The sequence below is a fragment of the Apteryx rowi genome, unplaced genomic scaffold (assembly GCF_003343035.1).
Source record: "Apteryx rowi isolate R43461 unplaced genomic scaffold, aptRow1 scaffold_859, whole genome shotgun sequence".
In the NCBI taxonomy this organism is placed as follows: Eukaryota; Metazoa; Chordata; class Aves; order Apterygiformes; family Apterygidae; genus Apteryx; species Apteryx rowi.
In genome coordinates, this window is record NW_020451159.1 from 13,723 (window position 1) to 32,924 (window position 19,202).

A 19,202-nucleotide genomic window follows, 5' to 3' on the forward strand; every position below is an offset into this window, starting at 1 on the left:
CCTCCTCGCAGGATCCTGAACTCCACCATCTCATGGTCACTGCAGCCAAGGCAGCCCCCAACCTTCACATCTTCCACCAGTCCTTCTTTGTTTGTTAGTGGCCAATAATGCAACCAGAACATACAAAAATATCCCAAAGACATGATGTGTTAGGTCTTAAAAGGTATAAAAAACAAAACAAACATTAAAGTTCTATCTTTTATTCTCCTACCATACTTCATTTCTCAACATATCAATCAACTGCCCACTTTAGGCATGACTTGTACAGAGTGTTACTTGGTATTCACAAACATATTATCTACTAGCAAGCTAAATATCAATTCTTCCCTCCTCCTTCAGAGTATCACTCAATCTGTAACTGACATTAAACACCAATTAATTTGTATTCAGATGAACCACTAAACACCAAAACAGCCATTTGTATTCAGACTAGTCAACTGAATGTTATCATATTAATCCAGTCTCAGCATTATAACTTTCTCAGGAAACAAAACCCAAATAACGGCTAGTTGTTTTGAAATCTTATTTTTTTTTCTTTCTTTGTAGTTAAAGCATAGCTGGCCTTTAAGCAAAAATTTCTGGGCAAAAATAAATTACAGAATTTTCAAAAGATAACTAATCCCCTCAGGCAAACAACTTATTTGGGGGAACAGAGTTTGAAGAGAACCACATAAAAGATGTCAGCATTGCCCAAATGATAAGTGGAAGGCCATGCTATGTTTAGAAAAAGATCAGATATATACTCCACCCACAACATATTTTTTTCTGTGTTTTTAATTCCCAGGCTAACAAGTTATCTAACTTTACAAAACAAGAACTAGTATTTTGGCTGGGAAGCAAGATCCTGTCTTCCCCATGACATCATTCAATATCCTCTGGGTTTTCCTACTTGCTGTTCACATCAGAACTTGAATGAAAATTTTGGCTTCTTATGTGTTGCCAAATCTTGCCTTAGTTTTCAGTTGAAAATTAAAAAGATGATTAATTTTACTCCTTACCTACGCTTACCTTACTGATCTGAAATTCAGGCTGCGCTCTTCCTAGCTTGTACATCATGCCTTTGATAAACTCCCTAAGGCCAAATCCTACCCTTTTGTTTGCATCTTTATTCTCTTAAGGTATAGCTATCCAAATTAACTCAAGAAGACAGAAAAAATAAAGAAGGCTCACTCACAACAGCACTTAAATTATTTTTTAAAGTGGACTGTAAAATAACCCAAGATTTTCCTACACAAAATGGGTTTTCCTTGCCTTCCAATTCTAGGAGTTTTAGACAAGAATTCAACAATAACAATCAGCTATGGTTTTGTTTTCAAAACCTTAATTTTATGCTTCTGCTCTCTTCCATCCACAAAATTAGAGACTTGCCTGCTCTAAATTCTTTCTTATGAGAGATGCAATACTCAGAGATCAGTAGTTAGTAGTCTCCGACATCAAGAACAAATAACAGCTGAAAAATGTGTGTGTGATATAAAACCAGCGGAAAGCTTCTTACCTAACTAGCCATTTCTTGACAACGTACTGCTTTCTTCCTCTCTTCCTTCTCTCTTTCTTAACTAACTAAAAAGCAGCAGAACTGATTAACAGCAATCCAAATTCTCAAGCTAGTCTTTCCCTAACAGGAAGAGATATATGGAGACTGAAGAGATGGCTTTCTGAAAGAAGTTAAATTAAAAGGACGATTGTATCATGCCATGTTAAATCTCAGTTTCTCCAGGACTGACATAAAAGCATATTCCTAAAGCCTAAAAATATTCCTAAAATAACAAGTAGCTTCTTAAATAACACCAGCCTTCCTCAGCTGCTCCCAAAAGAGCATGTAAATCAGCTGCAGGAGAGAATCAAAAATACACAGCACTGAAAGATGAGGCTTATCAGTTTGAGCCGCTTTCTTTTCTACTGCTACAGCACTGCTTTCAACCAAGAGATTACAAGCAATATTGTTCCTTGATTCTTAGAAAGCATCAAGCTCTTCATACAGAGATAAACATATGTCCATGTCACAAACGAAACAGACAGCCTTTTTTTCTTTTATATGTAATGGAGCAAAGAAAAAATAATATATATATGGCGAAGGAAAGCAAGTTGTACCAACAAGGGTACAAACTGGTGGCTAGAATCACTAACAAAGAGACAACCTGTTCAATATGAGGGAAACTGTTAATGAAGACTTACCTCCAGAAACTGGAGCATCCATGAATACAGCTCCCATTTTTTCAACTGCTTTAGCTAATTCTTTTGAAACTGCAGGGTCAATAGTACTGGAATCTATTAACAATGAGCCTTTCTTCACTTTCCTAAAACAAAGATTAATTATTATTAAGTATTTGTAGCATAAAACATCTGCAGCTATAACCATGGCAATGGCTTTCCTCAGCATGATAACAACGCAGATATTTTTTGGTACACTAATAAACACAAAGTTTGAAACCCTACCGAGCAAGATCTGCTGAGTACATATACTCCAATTATTCCTCTTGAAATTCATGATACAGCACTGTTTTGAATGATTCAAAATGCAATCAAACCTGAACAACAACAAAAAAGGGATGTTCTTCCTGCAGGAGCATCTGACTGCTTTTCATATCCTTTGTTCCCCTCAGTGTTTTCCACACCCAGGAGCTCAAAAGATTAACTGGCTGTATTATAAGAGTAAGTACTGCCAATCAGTCTTCAAAGCACTGCCATCCTGGATACAACTTTCCCACAGCTGTTTGCCCAGCTTTGTGGGACTGATCCAGTTAGCCTTCTTCCCTGAAGAGTCTAAGCTACAGATATTTAGATCAGCTCAGTCCTGCTTTGTGAGGAACAAAACTAAGGACAGTAATAGAAGAAGTCAATTAGTATTTCCTACACTGAAAGGAGAACAGAACATCCCTCTCCTCTGTCATTTTCTAATCACTGCACCTTAATAACACCCACAATACATTACTAATAGAGCTCTCAACAGTTTTATACAATCTACTATACTTTGTTCTTCTCTATGTAGAGTAATATTTACTCCTTTACTTTATAAAGCAGGATAGCAATAATATCCTACATGATCCTCAAATGTATTGAGTAGCTGTAGACATTCTGCTAGGAGCAACACATCAGTAATTGAAGAGCTTTTCAAATACTACTTATTAATCTGGCAAGCCCAGAAACTCTGTGCATTTCCACTATTAGAATTTTGCAAATAATGGATTTTAAGCTCAGTGGAAATCCCTCTACAAAAGTTAAACACTGTTTCAAATTAAAGAAACTCTTTAGGTATTTTCTTGCATAACAAACAGGGAAGAAAATACCAAAGTGAAAAAGTTTTTCTCCTCAAACCTCAAGATTAAAACCTACTTAAATTAGAGAAAAAAGCAAAACGGATTTTTTAGACAAATTGTTTTTACAAATATTTTTTCCCTATCAAATCAATCAGATATAAAAATGTTAATCTGAAGCTAATCATCTCCAAAGCAAAATAATTCATGGTTTGGAGAATGGGTAGGGAGTGGCTACCCTTTCAGGTATTCAAGAAGCATTATCATAAAACATACAACAGACCAGATCTTTAACCAGCTCTACAAATCAGTACTTCAGTTCAAGATCCATTCTAAAGACCTGAAACCTGGCTCGAAATCTCAAGACATTTAGAACATATTACTATTGAAGATACCTCTGTGTATTTTTCAATAAGACAAACTGAGAAGCTGAATAAATCACCAACTATACACAAAAAAAGAAAAGCCTATTATCTCTAATAAAGCAAGGGGTCAGCTGTGATGTTGATCTTCATTCTTAAGTATGAATAGATGTAGACAGGACTTCTGTGTACTCAATAGGAGAATTTGGCTTCAAGTTAAATAAAACATTAGATACATTAATGGTTCTGACTTTTCAAAAATCCTTACAATTCACTTTTACTTACAAGCCTTAAAATCCCTTTATCAACAGTAAGGTGTCTGCCAAGACAAGAGACGATAAGAGTAGAAATCAATAAAGCCTTGTCAGCTATTCTGTGTTACTGTACTTCAATACTATAAGACTCAATGGCATCTGTTCAGAACATTTACTTATAGGATTTCAAATCAAAGAAAAAAGCGTTTGAACAAATAATTATTGCCAGCAAATATTCTAGTTATACTTGTCTGTTTCTAAAACATCTATATACATTATAGTAAAAGAAATATGTAGCTAAGAAGTTAGATAATAGTAAGTTATCTCAAATTCACATAAGTTATTAGTCTACTGAAAATAAAATAGGACCTTAGCCAAGACAATTCAAAATCAATCGCAGTTTAAGAGAACTCTTGTAATTAGAAATAACAATAGTGAGAGAACAGGAGAGCATCAAGTTAAATGCACCAAGGCACAGCAATAGAGTTAAAGCAACAGTGATCATTTGATAACCAATGCAATATAGCTTTGGGTATGAGTGGGAATTCTCCAGAGTAGAGCACATTCTTACTTTAAAATTCCATTTGCTCCTGTGTAAACTTCTATTGCATTGGGGCTGGAAGGCAGCATGGTGATAATTCTGTCTGCTCTTTCTGCTACATCTGCTGGAGAATCCGTTACCTTTTAAAGAAAAAAAGAAAATTTTATGTAAGCTTATGCTTCTTGAAAAAGTTAGAGAAGAAAAACATATTTGTTGAATTTGTTATCATCACTTGCAAGCCATCAGTCACAATTAAGCTAGGTGAAAAAAACAGAACACAAGACAAACTCTGCCCTCCTAATGGAAAAGTTCATTTATTGAAGTCAGTAACTGAAAAAAAAACAAAAAAATGAAAAGGACATCCTGTCATGGATGTTCCTCCAGAACGTTCATCAATGGGCATGCAAGCATCAACTCATTCACGAATCTTCAATTTACTCCAGGCCATGGCTCTGCACAAAACAGCCCTCCACAACGTTTCTGAGGAGGGACAACACTAATAAATCAGTCCTCCTGGACACCTGCCCCCAAGTCCTGCTACGCACAGCACAAGAAAGGCTCCTTTTACAAGGAAAATTTAAGGCTACCCGCAGTATGTATCTTCATATACAACTGAGTGTTATTACCGGGAATAGATTAGCAGTCATGTACACACATTCTGGCTGTCTGTGAGCAAGGCTGCCAAATTCCAAGGCTTTTTGCAGAGTGGGAAACAGGTATGGATAAAGCTTTTTGAATATAAAACCATTCCAGCCAAACTTAAAATTTAATGAAATATGGCAACTGATAGACATTAAAAGCCATGAAGTGACAAAAGAGTTGTCCTGGCAAAATCTGTGTTGTCACCTTATCACATGTCATCTACAAATAAAGTCAGATTTTGTGACAGATTGAATTCAGGGTTTTTTGAACAAGTAAAATGAGGCCACCAATGATATAATTAGAAATTAGGCATTCACTACAGCTGTCTTATCAAGCCCAGATAAGCTTGTTCCAAAAAATACATATTTTCTAGATTCTATCAAGAACAAATACTTAATTATTTCTTTCAATGTTATTTTCTGGGCTTAATAAATCAACAAAATTAATAAAGGAAAAAAGAAAAAGTTGGAGGGCAATAATAAGATCATTCAAATTAAAATATTTCTGCAAAAAAAAAGATCAGATATAATTTACACTTTTTAAACTGCTACCAGTACAACCACACCTGTATAATTAGGAACTGCAGCTCATGAAGCAAACCTGCAACATATCTCATACCTAATGACTCAAGAACTCAGTTTCAGTAAGACTACTGCTAACAAGACATACACAAACTAAAAGATTAAGTCACTTGAAAATGTCTGGATTTAAAAAAGAAGAAAGAAAGAGCTATACTGAATAAGTACCTTTCTCCCTAGTCTAAAAGTTTAGCAGTTTTACAAATAAATCCAGTATAACTTATGCTTATTTTCATAATATTACTCTTTTATTTAGTTAAAAACTTTTTCCTACCACAAATGAAAAGAAATAACATTTGGGACTGAGCTGTAAAATAAAATTTGTCTAAAACCCCTATATCCAACTTTTCTAAACTCCAAAATGGGCGCTTGCTATTTGAAAGCCTCTTTTCCTGATCACAACTCTCTCTCCTGTTTTTTTTCAGCTTATATACAGCCTTGGAACAGAGGGAGACTGAGCAAAAAAAGACAAAAAAAAAAAAAAAGACGTAACATACCTCTGAACCTCACCTTAAAAAATAGTCAGATAAACTAACTGATGTTTCTCACAATATTATAGCTGGCATTTTTAAAATAGAAAATTACCAGTTCAAGCATCCTTTACCAGAAATGTCTAAACAAGTTTCAAAATATATTGTTAATTATTTCTTGTCAAATAAACATACCTTACTTTAAAGATATCTTACCTTTGCCAGCGTATTCTCGGGGCCCGGCCGTATAGTATTTAAGATATATCCATTACAAGTGAAATACTAACAACTTTAAAGCAGTGGGTTTTTGACTTCAGTGACAAAACTCAGAAATTCACCCATATGGCATTGGCAAATGTAGCAGCAATATTTTTGTCTTAGTCTTAAATAATTCATTTATTTTTAAAAAAGCATTATTAATACATTAATAGCTTAGGGAAAAGAGCAACAAAACCCAGAGACTATAGCTTATTCTTTTCTTTTCAGCCCACAGGGATCAAACCTTGCTTATTTCATCCATTCAAGGAGTTCCGCTGAAAGGAATTAGGTTCCAAGCAGAAATAAGAAGAGCAGAAAGTAGATTTTGTTGGTAGTATTTTACAATTATTGTTGCTGAATCTATTAATAATAAAGAGTACCATTAATATTATAATGATTTATTCTGCTAGCTCTATTACATGCCTTAGGTTTTTAAACTTCAAAGAACATCTTAAGCAAAAATTTTTACATACTTATTAGTCAGTGTGAAAGAATTTGAATTTCCACAATGCATGGTGTGGAAATTAATTAGGGCTAAAGAAACTGCAGTTTAACAGCTACCTGAAAATGCGGTTCCCTTTTATAAGTAGACAAATCAACCAATCAATGACCTTATTTCATCATTCCTTATCTACTTAAAACTACAGGCATTTGTTATCATTTTTCGGTTATTTTTGATATTAAAAGGCACTTCTTATGTAAATATATTCTTTTTACATACAATATATTTCTAAGTTCTCAGCATCAAAAAGAGCATTTAGAAGACATGCTAAATAATCTCTTGAAGGACTTCTGAGATCTAGCATGATAAAGTCTTGATTTTACAATAACCATGGGAAGACTGTTAATATCCACTGAACAAGTCTCTTACATGAATTAAAAAAAAAAAAAAAAAGAGGAGAAGAAATTGGCATAGATGGGACTTAGAACATGTAGTTTTCGTTTTGAAAGAAAAGCTTAATACTGCATAACACATCTGGTATAATGCACAGTTATAAAAGGAAACATATCCAAGTCCAAACTAAAACAAAAGTTAGGCAGAATAAATGAAGCAATTATAAGCAGAAAAGCTTGTATACCTGATTAGTTAATTTCATGACTGACTTCCCTGGAGAGTGGAGAGCCTAGCTCTTCATACAGGAGTATGACACCTATGTCTTTAGTTCTGAGTATCTCTGGTTCAGTTCAGTCCCAAAGTGTATTATTAAAGGAGTAGAGAGGAAGCACGTAATTGGAACCTGGATTTACAAAAATCTTCTTATGTGAAAATATTATCTCCAGTATTCTCAAAGGTTTGCAAGTTACCAGCTGAAGATTTCTGTGGCTCATTTTTATCCTTCAACCAGAAGTTGAAAAACTTAAAAACCATGGCAGCCTCACATTTTTACTTGGCTGTGTGGATAGGACATAGCCGTTTTATTGTTGTCTTACAGATTTAAACAATGCCTAAAGCAACACAGATGTACAGAAGACATAGTACAGTAATGATCTGTACAGAAATGCATTCATTCCATCCATGTCTTTCAAAATAATAACATTCTTTTTAAATGAAGAAAATGAGATTAAAAAAGTACGCAGACTGTGTCAGTATTTCCACAACCATATAAAGGAAAACCTTTTTTCTATGTTGAAGTAGGTAGTATATTAAAGCAGGAAATGTTATTCTTGTCTCTTTGATACTGTAACAAATATGATTAATAATCCCAGAGGAAATCTACCTAGCTGGTTCAATAAGTAGCATATGAAAATTTTTTTTATTTGGAACTTCCTGTGTCAGAAATAAACAATTTGAAAGCTATTAAGAAGCATTAAGCATTTAAAGTCATTAAGAACGCGTATGCAACTTTAAAAAACACACCCAAATACCAGCAAATGACAGCAAATTACTAACATAGATCATACTGGGTTAGAGTAGCAGCCCACCAAGTTCAGCATCTGTTCTGATACTAGCCAGTTTGAGGAAACTTTTGTAACATCCCAAAATGCTTCCATAATTTTTTCTTTATATTTACTACAAGTTAGTTAATAGTTCTGCTTGCCTGAAATCCCATTCTCACYGAACACACCAGTAGAAAGCTCAATTTTTTACGCTGCTTTGCACATCAGATGACTTCAGTAACGCTCAAACTTCCACGTTGTCAAAGATACGTACACTTAAGCATAGTAACTGGGTGACACACCCACAGTCCACTGTGCAAGAAAGAGAATAACTATGAAGGAGGGGAAGAAAACAGTAGAGAAAGTGGGCAGAGGCAGGCTACTTGCTCACAGCACCTTTCAGTATTCTTGTCAGTAACCTTGCAACCTTCTCCCACTTTCACCCCAACTGATTCCATATGGTCTTGCTCAGCCAGTTTTACCCTGTTCACCAGCAGCAGGAAGGTGGTTGCCTCCTGACATATGCTACTCTTCATTACTTCAGGGGCAAATGGAGTCACAGAATATGCAGACCTACAATCAAACATCTCTCATCCTCCATGTACCCTTGTAGTAGCGCTAGCTTTAAACAATGGATACTTGACATTTGCCGTCTCCTGGGGGGCATCTGTTCACCCTTGCAACACTGATGGTTTTTACCCTACAAGTCAGACCAAAGGAAAAGCAGCCCTTGGAGCCCAACGTTGCTTCTACAGCAGTTTCTACAAGGTCCCCTGGACCCACAAGTTTCCAAGTCCTGCAAAAACTGCTGGGGTAGGATTTACACCTATAGATCAAGAAAAGAAAGTTATGTTCAAATATTTACTTTAAGTGTGTTTTATTTGTATTTAAGCCTGCTCGTGTATTCTCTTAGTGATTTATGGTCTTAAAACAGGCTTTTGGCTTTATTTTTAAAAGTGTTAGAGTTTGCTTTTAATATCATGTTAAGTCTAGAAGTGGATGCCAAAGATTCTGTTACTAAGGCAATAATAAGTTATCCAAATCATCAGCCACAGCAAAGGGATCCCACTGCAGAAATGGAATTAAAAATACAATCAATTGTTCAAAACAGACTTCTATTCTATTTGCCTAACCTCTTACTCAAGAGAGATCTGTTCCATGCCTGAGGGTCTTAGCTGTTTTAACAAAATAAATACAATAGCCAGGAAAGCAAGCTGTAAAGCTTACTTTTCCACTTATTAAGGCTAAAAATCTGTGATTAGTCAAGGGGAGCTTCAATAAATTATCAACAAGTGCACACTATCTTTTTTTTTTTCCAGAAATCTCAATATCATCTCCTCACTCAGTACAGTTGCCATTAGCTCCAATAGCTTCGACTTTGAAGGCATACAGTTCTATCTCTAGCTAGCTACAATTTCCTGGCCACTGCTGGATAAATTCCTTCTATCTTCTACACTGTCACAGCAGAATATTATCTTTGCATATTCTTTTGTTTCAGTGTCTTACGTACCTATGCATCCATAAGTAATGGCAACTGTCTAAATTTCTATAGCTTTAAAGTATGTCAAAACCATATGAATAAGTTTCAGACACTAAGAAAAGACAGTCACAACCATGTGAGGAACTGAATGGGTTTCTGGGTCTATTAACCAGTCAACAAAAGCAGTAGCACTGACTGGAATGGGGCCAAGATTTCACAAGGTATATATATGGCAGGAAGGTAAACCTCCTTAATGTGATCAATTTCCTTCCCTCCCTTTTCCTTTTCATTCCTTCCTCTTCTCTCACCATAACCTTCCTCGCCTCCAAGAGAATAGCCACTTAAATAATTGGATTTTTCCTCTGCCCCTGAGGACTGCACCTTGAAGCAGTGGGAAAGCTCGAATGTCCCTATAACCCTCAGAGCTATGCCAGCAGGAATTTTTAACTAGGGTCACCCAGCCTAAAAAGGTCAAAGTAGGAACCAGATGAAAAGCAGCCCACTAGCCCTCTAGACCTGGGGGAGGAGGAAGCAGGAGAAAGAAGGAGGTGAAAGAACAGGCTGTCAATCTAGTCTCATAAAAAGGGGAAAAAAAAAAAAAAACAGCTACAGAAGTCCAGCAAGGTAGCAATTCTGGTTAATAGCATGACAAAGACTTAGGGTGGAACCATGTCTATGCTCCAACACCCCATAGATTCAGAGTGCATTCACTAAGTTGTTGTTAGCTTTGAATGTACTCTTCACCAAGAAAAAAAAATAGCCTACTTTAAAAAAATCACATGCAAGAACCATTCAATACATACAGTTATTGTTAAAATAAAGAAAGTTTATTACTATACCTGAGCACCCAAGTCTTGAAATTCTTTGCAAGCTTCTGGGAACACATCATATGCAATAACTGGATATCCATGTTTTACCAGGTTTTTTGCCATTGGATTTCCCATGTTACCCAGGCCAATGAATCCGACTGGGGTTTTGGAAGCCATTGTCCTAGAACACACTGATTTCAAAACAATAAATATCAATATATTTTTATTTTAGAGAAATGCATAACAATGATGCAATAAAAGCTAGCACGTATCCGTTTGCACTGATTTAGACAACTTAAATATTTAAGCTTAAAAAGTGCATAAATGTGAATCCTATTCCACGTATTTTAAACCATAAATTATAGCTTACGTTGCACCACAAATACCATCTCAGAATGATTTTCCTATCTAGCAAAGAAAATGATTTTAACTAGGAAAATTTGGGTGTTTCAAAGAGCATAGTAATAATCAAACTTGAGCAACGTCCCTGAAAGCTAAGGTCTTAGGTTCAATCACAGATGAAATCAAATACTGGCTTAAAAAATGCAGACTTGCCTCTGTTTTGTTATGTGTCTCAACACTAAACTGGATGAGAAACTCAAGTTTTATATATATTTTATAGACTGCCTATTTGCAGCAATAGCTAACTTTGGCTAGAGTCCTGGGATATAACACCTGTTCTCTAGAAATGGACTGAGGCTGCCAATTTATTTCATGCAGCCCCTCACAGATAATAGCTGGACTCTTCTGACCCTGCAGTCAGTATACCACTAACCTAAAGGTGAAAGTCTCCATAATGCCATTGCCAATCCTTTAAGCCATGTAATCACTTGCACTACAATTTAAAAGCAAGCCCTTAAAACTGGAACAAATCACACTATGATGAAGTTTTTATCAGAGTAACTGCTGTACTCTATTTGCTGTACTACCATGACAGAACTATATACCACAATCTACAATTTATAGACAACAGTACAATTTCAGTCAGATACTTTTTATCAGTAGTTGGGTAATATCAAATGCTAAGTAGTAAGTAGTGTTGTAGATATTCACGTAATGTAATCACTGTCTCATCACTCTGAACAGCCCTAATCTAACATCAGCACAAATTTGGCAGTTCCTAGATTTCTTTGCCAATTATGTAAGATAATTTTACCTTTATGGCAAAGGAAAAAGTGATTCAGAATAAACACTAAGACACGTGGCAACCGAGCAGCCAGAAACAAGGATAAGTAATAGTAAACCACCATAACTCAGAAGTACACTTACATAAAAAGTGCATAACCTGGATCTAGATTCGGAGAGGTCTCAATGCTTAGCAAAGAATCCTCTCTAGGCCAATAACACTTGATTAATCATTTTAAAGTCTTTCCGACTTTAAGCTCCTTCTTAGCCAGCAATGGTCATGCTCTTTCATCTGTAGCACTATTTTGGAAGTGCCACATTCAATAAATCACGTTTGTTGAGAGAACTTTGGTCTGAGACAGTTTCCACAGCCTCCCACAGCAATTACATAGCTAGAGAAGTAGCACGATTTAAAAGAAAACTGCACTGGCAAAATACTTAGTGCAAACTGAGATAAGTCATAAAAAGAGCACATTGCTTTTTTAAGAAGTGCTACATGTCAAATATAGGAAACAAATAAATGAGCTTAAAACACCATCATCAGCCATAATCACCATCTTGAAGTCTTTTCTTCTCATAGTTTCTATGAGTCAGTCTTCCCCAGTACATTTACATTAATCTCAAACTGTTCCTTTTGTTAGCCAGAAACTTCCAGCTTCCTGCAGAGGTTCAAATCCCGGTCTTCAGTGTCTTTCTTTATTCCTTAAAAACAGTGGAGCTTATTTATCTTGACTTCAGTGAAGCTTTTAAAACAGCCTCCTCTAGTATCCTGGCAGCCAAAGGAGGACGTATGCACTGGATAGGTAGACTACATGATGGAAAAAATATCGGCTGCACTGTAGGGCTTAAACAAGTGGTCAATGGTTCAAAGACTAGCAACAGCCGGTTATGAGTGGTGTTCCTCATATGTCGGTACTGGGGCTGCTATTGTTTAAATCTTCATCAATGACTTTGATGATGGAACATCTGCACCCTCAGCAAATTCATGGGTAACATCAAACTGGGGGGAGTGGCTGGCAAACTGGAGGGCAGGGCTGCCATTCAAAAAGACAACAAGCTGGAGGAATGGGTCACTAGGATTCTCAAGAGTTCAACAAAGACAAATACAATGTCCCACACTTGGGACAGAAGACTCCTATGTATCATCACAGGCTAGGGACTGTCTACAGAGGTTGCAGCTCTGCAGAAAAGGATCCTGCAGATCCTGACAAGTTGAACATGAAGTAGTGCATCCTTGCAGCAAAAGGCTAATGGCATACAGGGCTACATTAGCAAGAGCATAGCCAAGAAGTCAAAGAAATTGGTGACTGCCCTCTACACAACACTCATGAGGCCAGCTCTGGAACTGTGGACAACTCTCTGTTCCCTAGTACACAAAAAAAATGGACAAACTGGAGAGAGTCCGGCAGATGTCCATTAAGATGGTTGAGAGGTTGAAGCATGACATATGAGGAGAGGTGAAGGAGATGGGGTTTGTTTAGCCTGGAGAAGCAAAGGCTAAGGTGGGGATCTAACTGCAGTCTTCCACTACCTATGCAGAAGGGGAGTTACAGAGCAAGTGGAGCCAGACCCTTCACAGAGGTGCACAATAACAGGACAAGAGGCAAGCTGCAGGCAGGGAAATTCTGATTGGAAAGAAGGAAAGAATCCCTCATGAGGACAGTGGCTCTGCACTGGAACAGGCTGCACAGAGAAGTGATGGAATCTCCATCCTTGAAGCAACCTTGGAGCACCCTGAGCAACGTCATCTAACTTTGATGTTAGCCTTGCTTCAACCAGGAGTTCGGATAGATGATCGCTGGATGTCCCTTCCAAACCTCAATTTTTCTTTCTTTCTATGAATACCAAGTAACTTCATCAGAAATCTGGCTACCACTTCTAGGCTCCTCCTTGCAGACTCTTTACTTCTACCCTGATCTCTTCTTTTCTCATACTACCTCATGGACATCTAACCATCATCTCAAACTAAACATCAAGAAATCTCTTAATCATCTTCAGAGAACCTTCTCCATACCTTTTTCTACATCAGCACTGATATCAGTAGTGATGTCTGACCCTAGAAGACCATGATCCCACTAATTCCTTCTTCATCATATCTGAGACACAGCCTTTCTCTCTCCACCATCCACAAAGATCTCAGCTATTTCAAAACCTGCTCACCAGCCATGACTTAACAGATGTAATTTTGCCTTGATCTTTACAGAAATTTGGGGAATTGAGAAGGATATTTTGCTAATGCTACTCTGTGTCATTACCTCTCTGCTCCATCCTGACTTGCCTATCTCCACCATGTCACGTAACACTACTTCGCTTTGCTTTGATGACTCCTAATGGTTGTCTACCATCATGTCTTACTATTAAGCTATCAAAATCCACCGGTAATTGGACCACAATGAGAGAACATATTGCAAACAAGCACTTCTATTATTTCTCTAAGGCTCTTCACTATGTAAATACCCATGAAACTAACTCATTCTTCTACTATGAGACCTTCTTTAAAAATCTTTATTTTGCAATATCCACAAAAGGCTTAGCAATAGTTAGGCTGGCACAAGAGGCAAGATGCTGATCAGTATTATTAGTTTCATGTCACTGCATTCTATTATTTCCCCTTTTGTCTGTCTCTGTCGGTTGTTTATCGTTTTAAAAGTTTGAGTCAGGGACCATCTTCTGTTCTGTGCTAATTAAAACATATTCAGATGCACAGGAAACAGGACTTTTTAGAGCAACAATCCAATTTCTGACTTCCCAAAAGTTGGGGTTAATTTCTAGAGTAGCAGCCCAATGTTAAATTAGCCACATTAAAATGATACAATTTGATTAACAGCTTTGAAAACCATTCAGATCCCCAGGTACTCAAATACAGGAGAATCGTTTAAAAGGACTGATGAAATTACCTCACAGACATACCTAATAGAGCTGATTTCAATTAAAGCTGAATCAACTATATTTAAAATCCTGGCATATTTTTCAATGACTATTAAGACTGGCAGCTTGCCAAACAGAAGTTGTTTAGAAGACATGATTTTTCAGATTTTCATATTAGACAAAACTCCACAGGTGCTATCATGGAAAGTGATATCCAGCTTGGACATCTCATAACTGTTTACAGTTCCAGATACATGACATAAGCTCAGTTTTGAAACAGGTGTATAATTCAAACACCTGCGGATTCATATTCTGCAAACTCACATACACATATGCTTAACTAATCCCATCAACTGTGTAAGCATTTGCAGAAACTGTTCCTGTGGTACTAAGTCCATTTTACTTTAACCATAAAATCTAGAGTATCTTGCACAAGTAACACACAATTTTCAGTATTTTCTTGAGGGAATGTGTGCTCACAGACTCCCTCTGTGCCCTGTGTCTATGAAGACTCCATTGATGATGAGGATCTATTTATGAATAGAGCTTCAAGAAATCATTCTACAACAGAAGTATTTGATGTAGCCTACAATTTCACAAAAATTTTCCCTTAAAAATATATATTTTTAAAAGAATCAATGAGTTCATGAATCACTGAATGCCTTTTCCTCACCAAAACATATCCATTAAGATAGCAAATTCATAAATGCATAATTTAATCCTGTCCTTAGAATACCTGGCCTATCAATGACCTAAAACTTTAGTCTTGTCAAGCTATTGTGTAAGGATGCTGAGAAGTAATTTTCTTTTTAACATAAACTATGACAGTTAATAGTTTAGGAGATCATTTCAGATGCTTACATTTCATTTTATATTATATCCTAAACTAACAATGCTTACAGTTTTAACAAAGGGTTTCAGCTCCAGTGAAGCCTTGAATTCACTGCAAACACTAGACTGCAGAACTATAACATGTACTGCAGAATATATCTTTTCGTATTCAAAGAGAAATGAACTAATAGCTTGATAAGATCACAGTCAGTAGAACTGGAAAAGGTCCAATATGCTTGTACTCTTAGGGAAAGCACAGTCTAACTGGCCAAGAACAGGACTGAGAATTCAGTAACTCTCAAATCGTAATCTCAACTATAATACTTACTTTTTGGCTTAATTAAAGATATTTTGAATTATGTTCACCAAAAGTGCTTGGTTCCTTACGTTAGAATCCATAGCTGTTTTCTACAGTCAAGTGGCATCAGTGTATTTGACATAAGGGATAAGAACCCACATATTCTTGTCCCATGTGAGAGCCCTAATCAGAGTGGCTGCAAGTCATCTTGTTCTCTCTGGATCAGTGAATCTTGAGCTCTCTTCCATCTAGTACCAGAGATTTAACAGGAGTGTGGGAAGATGCCTATAGTGAGAAGAAGCTCAGCCACTGAACTTGCTGCTTTTGCTCAGAGCTTTATGATAAGTTACAGTTGCATATGGAGTGTTTTCTCAAGGAGAGGGAGACATGATGACAGTTCAGTATGTGCCAGTAATGAGGGCTTTTGCTGCTGATCTAGCATGTATCTGAAGTTCTGGTGCAGGTACAACAGAAGACACGATCCTTTTTCTCCTTCTGGCTTTGAAAGAAAGCATCTACTTTCTGTGGAAGCTCAGAAAGCATCTATTGAACTAGATTCTGGAGGGAACTAGATGGAGAAACAGAGGTTAGAGATGCCAGCTGTCAGGTCTTCCTGCTCCTAGAAGCTTTTGCCAATGGAATCTAAATTGCCCATCGTCACAGGCATGTAAAGGTTATGCAATGATTTTGTGCACTGCACTCTGCCAAAGTAAAGGGCTAATTTAAGGTGATTCCAAGACTAAATTTGGCCATTCTACATCAGAAATGTCCCACTTGATTCTCCTTGCCTCTGTAAAGGTCTGCTGATGAAAAACAGACATGCTATCTCTTAAGGGACAGAGTCTTCTTATTCCATTTTTCTTACCTGTAATATACCTCATTAAATGTTTGCTAATGCACTAAAGACAAAAACATGTAGTAAATACTTTTCCTCTAGAACAAACATAAAGTGTACACTCAATCCCTTAATTAAGGGACTGGACTTAATAGAGTGCTGCACTTAGAGCTGCAGGTCTTCCATCATAATCTTTGTTTAGTAATTAATGCTTCTTTGCATCAGAGCATGAAATCATTCAAACGCAGTAGTGCACCAACAGAAGTATAATTGAAAGGGTCACCATTATGCATACAGAACTATTTGTGAAGACAGTCACACATGGCTCTCTAGCAGGCTACCGTCTTCTTTGACAAATAGCTCCCTCAACTGACAAATCTTCATTCACCAGAAAATCTTCCCTTCTCAGACATCATACCTTATCAACCCACCTCCACCCCCACTAGCAGTCCCCAGGAAGGATATCTTCACACCCATGAGAAATGTGTTTTAAAGAAGGTCATACACACCCTCCCTGTGAAGCACCTTTGCCAGCAATTCAGCTGCAGATCACAAGATAAGATGGTCTCTGCCAACTGTTCAGTTTGCTCACACATAAACATACACATCTAAGATGTGTCCTTAAAAATCTCCCCTTAGCTATTTTCCTCCTAAGAGATTTAACAGCCTCTGGTATAAATATATAAAAAAATCAATCCATCATGGTTTGCCAACTGCAAATAATAACTGAGCAAGCAACTAAGTGCTTCATTTGAATAACATTCAATAAGTGAACTATGAAAGACCACTAACAGAGTTGTCACGTCGGGCAGCTCTGTCAGAGCTGTCAGCTCTGTCAGAGCTGTCAGAGTTTCTTCACTAGTACAGTGTTTCACTCAGAATGATGGACAATGAAATCACTATACAAAAGACAAATTTTAGACTACTCAAAATTAAAGGAAATGATGGCAAGCCTAATAAATACATTAGAGATGGGAAAACCTTGACATATGATCAAGCAGTATAGCCCTTAGCAGGTAGAAAGTCTTAATGCATAGACCCTCATCCCATAAACACTTCTCAGAGTCAACTGAACTTTCAGAACAGTCACTACTAAGTCAGAGCTTCATCACTGGGTGAAATTCTGTTCTACGTGTGCCTGTGAGAATCACACTTTCTCCTTATAGTCACAGTTTCTCACTCAGGTCTTTAGGCAAAGAAAAACCATGTACTTTTCAACTTTCAGGGCAAGTGTAGTGTTTTGCTTTGCTTTTCGCACCTGTCTTCACCACCAAGAAACTGAATCCCCTCCATCTTTTCTACATTAAACACAATCACCTGAATATTGATCAAAACAGCAGATTTCAAAGTTCTTACAGAAATATCTGAGGACTAGATGCACAAAAAGTTCAAAATACATTGAAAGCTACTGCTAGTCAAACTGTGGTATCACAAAAGTTACTAAATACACAAACAGGTCCCTTTTATTTAACTTTACTAGCATGTGACCAAGTATACCCATTGCACCTGAACTATTAGAACAAAACCAGAGCTGCAACTACGTAAACCATTTCATGCATTAATGGAAGAGAAATAGTCAGGCAAAAATACCACTGAAAACTAGTTTCAAAATAAAGTGTCAACCACATTTTATTGATCTGTTTAAAGGGGAATTAGAAATTTTCAACCAGCTTACTTAGAAATGATTAATTGAGTAAGTAATTCCTGAACCCCATTGTCAAGTATCATTTTAGAATCACTAACCATTTAAAATAATATATTTCTTCCACTTTGCTACATGAAAAATCTTCACCTATTCGTTTGTTGGGAGTCTAACTATACAGTGACACACATGAGTAACAGATGGTTATCAAAAATGGCATTCAAAAGACTACTGAAAATATATTTCCAGTTATCTACTTCAGCACGTGAGATAGTTTCAAACAGCAGTGTAATTTTCAAGACCTAGAAAAGGGAAAAGGGTTGGGTTCCAGTTCTGTAAATACATTATTCTTACACTTTGCATTGACAGGACATTTAAATGCTTCCGTTCCTTCCACTGCACATGACTTAAGCATATGTGTGAATTACGCAAACGAATTAAGCCTGAGGAAACAGGAATTCTAACAGGAGAAAGTGCTGCTTCAGTTTAAGGAAAATAATCAGATACCATCATTAAGAAAGCTGAAGGGACCAAATCTAGATCACAGGCATGGTTAACATATTCTTAGTTCTATATAAACACTTGTGGGCTCTTTTAATTTCCACGCGAACTATTGTAAATGAGTGAAAATATTTATTACGCTAAACCGGCGTGAATCCACATAACTGTTGATATGAGCCTCACACAATCTGGCACCGCGTCATTGGTAATCCCGCCGTACGACGAAGCGCTTCCATTAGCGGTCCGAAAAGCCGCCGCCACTTTCGCCCGAGGCGTTACAGGGCGGGGGGAGCTCGGGGGCCCGTCGCGCGCGCGCGGCCGGCCGTTACGCCGGGCCTGTCACGCGTGGAGGCCCGCGGCCACACAGCCGGAGGGCAGCGGCGCTCCGCGGCCGAGCGCCGAAGAAGGCGCGGCCCGCCCACCCCCTGCACCGACGGCACGGCGCTCCGCTGCTCCAGGCAGCGCGGCCCAGAGGGCAGGGGGCCGCGCGCGAGCCGAGGGGAGAGGCCGCTCCTTACCCGTCGCCGCGCGGGCGGCACGCACCCGCCTGTGCCAGCGCCACCAGCCCGCGCGCCC

General features: G+C 37.6%; 1 protein-coding gene across 8 annotated transcripts in view; it reads right to left on the reverse strand.

Annotated features, from left to right (window-relative positions):
• LOC112977690 (3-hydroxyisobutyrate dehydrogenase, mitochondrial-like) overlaps positions 1 to 19,196 on the reverse strand; it is a 31,607-nt gene extending 12,411 nt beyond the window's left edge. For 2 of the 8 annotated variants that reach the window (XM_026090320.1, XM_026090321.1), the window contains exons 1-4: positions 12,206 to 12,594; positions 10,557 to 10,717; positions 4,442 to 4,551; positions 2,176 to 2,297 (exon numbers count right to left, since the gene is read on the reverse strand). In XM_026090320.1, coding sequence (XP_025946105.1) covers positions 2,176 to 2,297; positions 4,442 to 4,551; positions 10,557 to 10,717; positions 12,206 to 12,260 — 448 coding nt within the window. In that variant the 5' untranslated portion in view covers positions 12,261 to 12,594. Of the gene's footprint in view, positions 1 to 183; positions 353 to 2,175; positions 2,298 to 4,441; positions 4,552 to 10,556; positions 10,718 to 12,205; positions 12,595 to 18,765; positions 18,969 to 19,144 lie in introns of those variants that run through there. The other 6 variants (XM_026090323.1, XM_026090325.1, XM_026090327.1 and 3 more) reach the window with 6 other exon arrangements.
• Between the last annotated feature and the right edge of the window lie 6 nt (positions 19,197 to 19,202).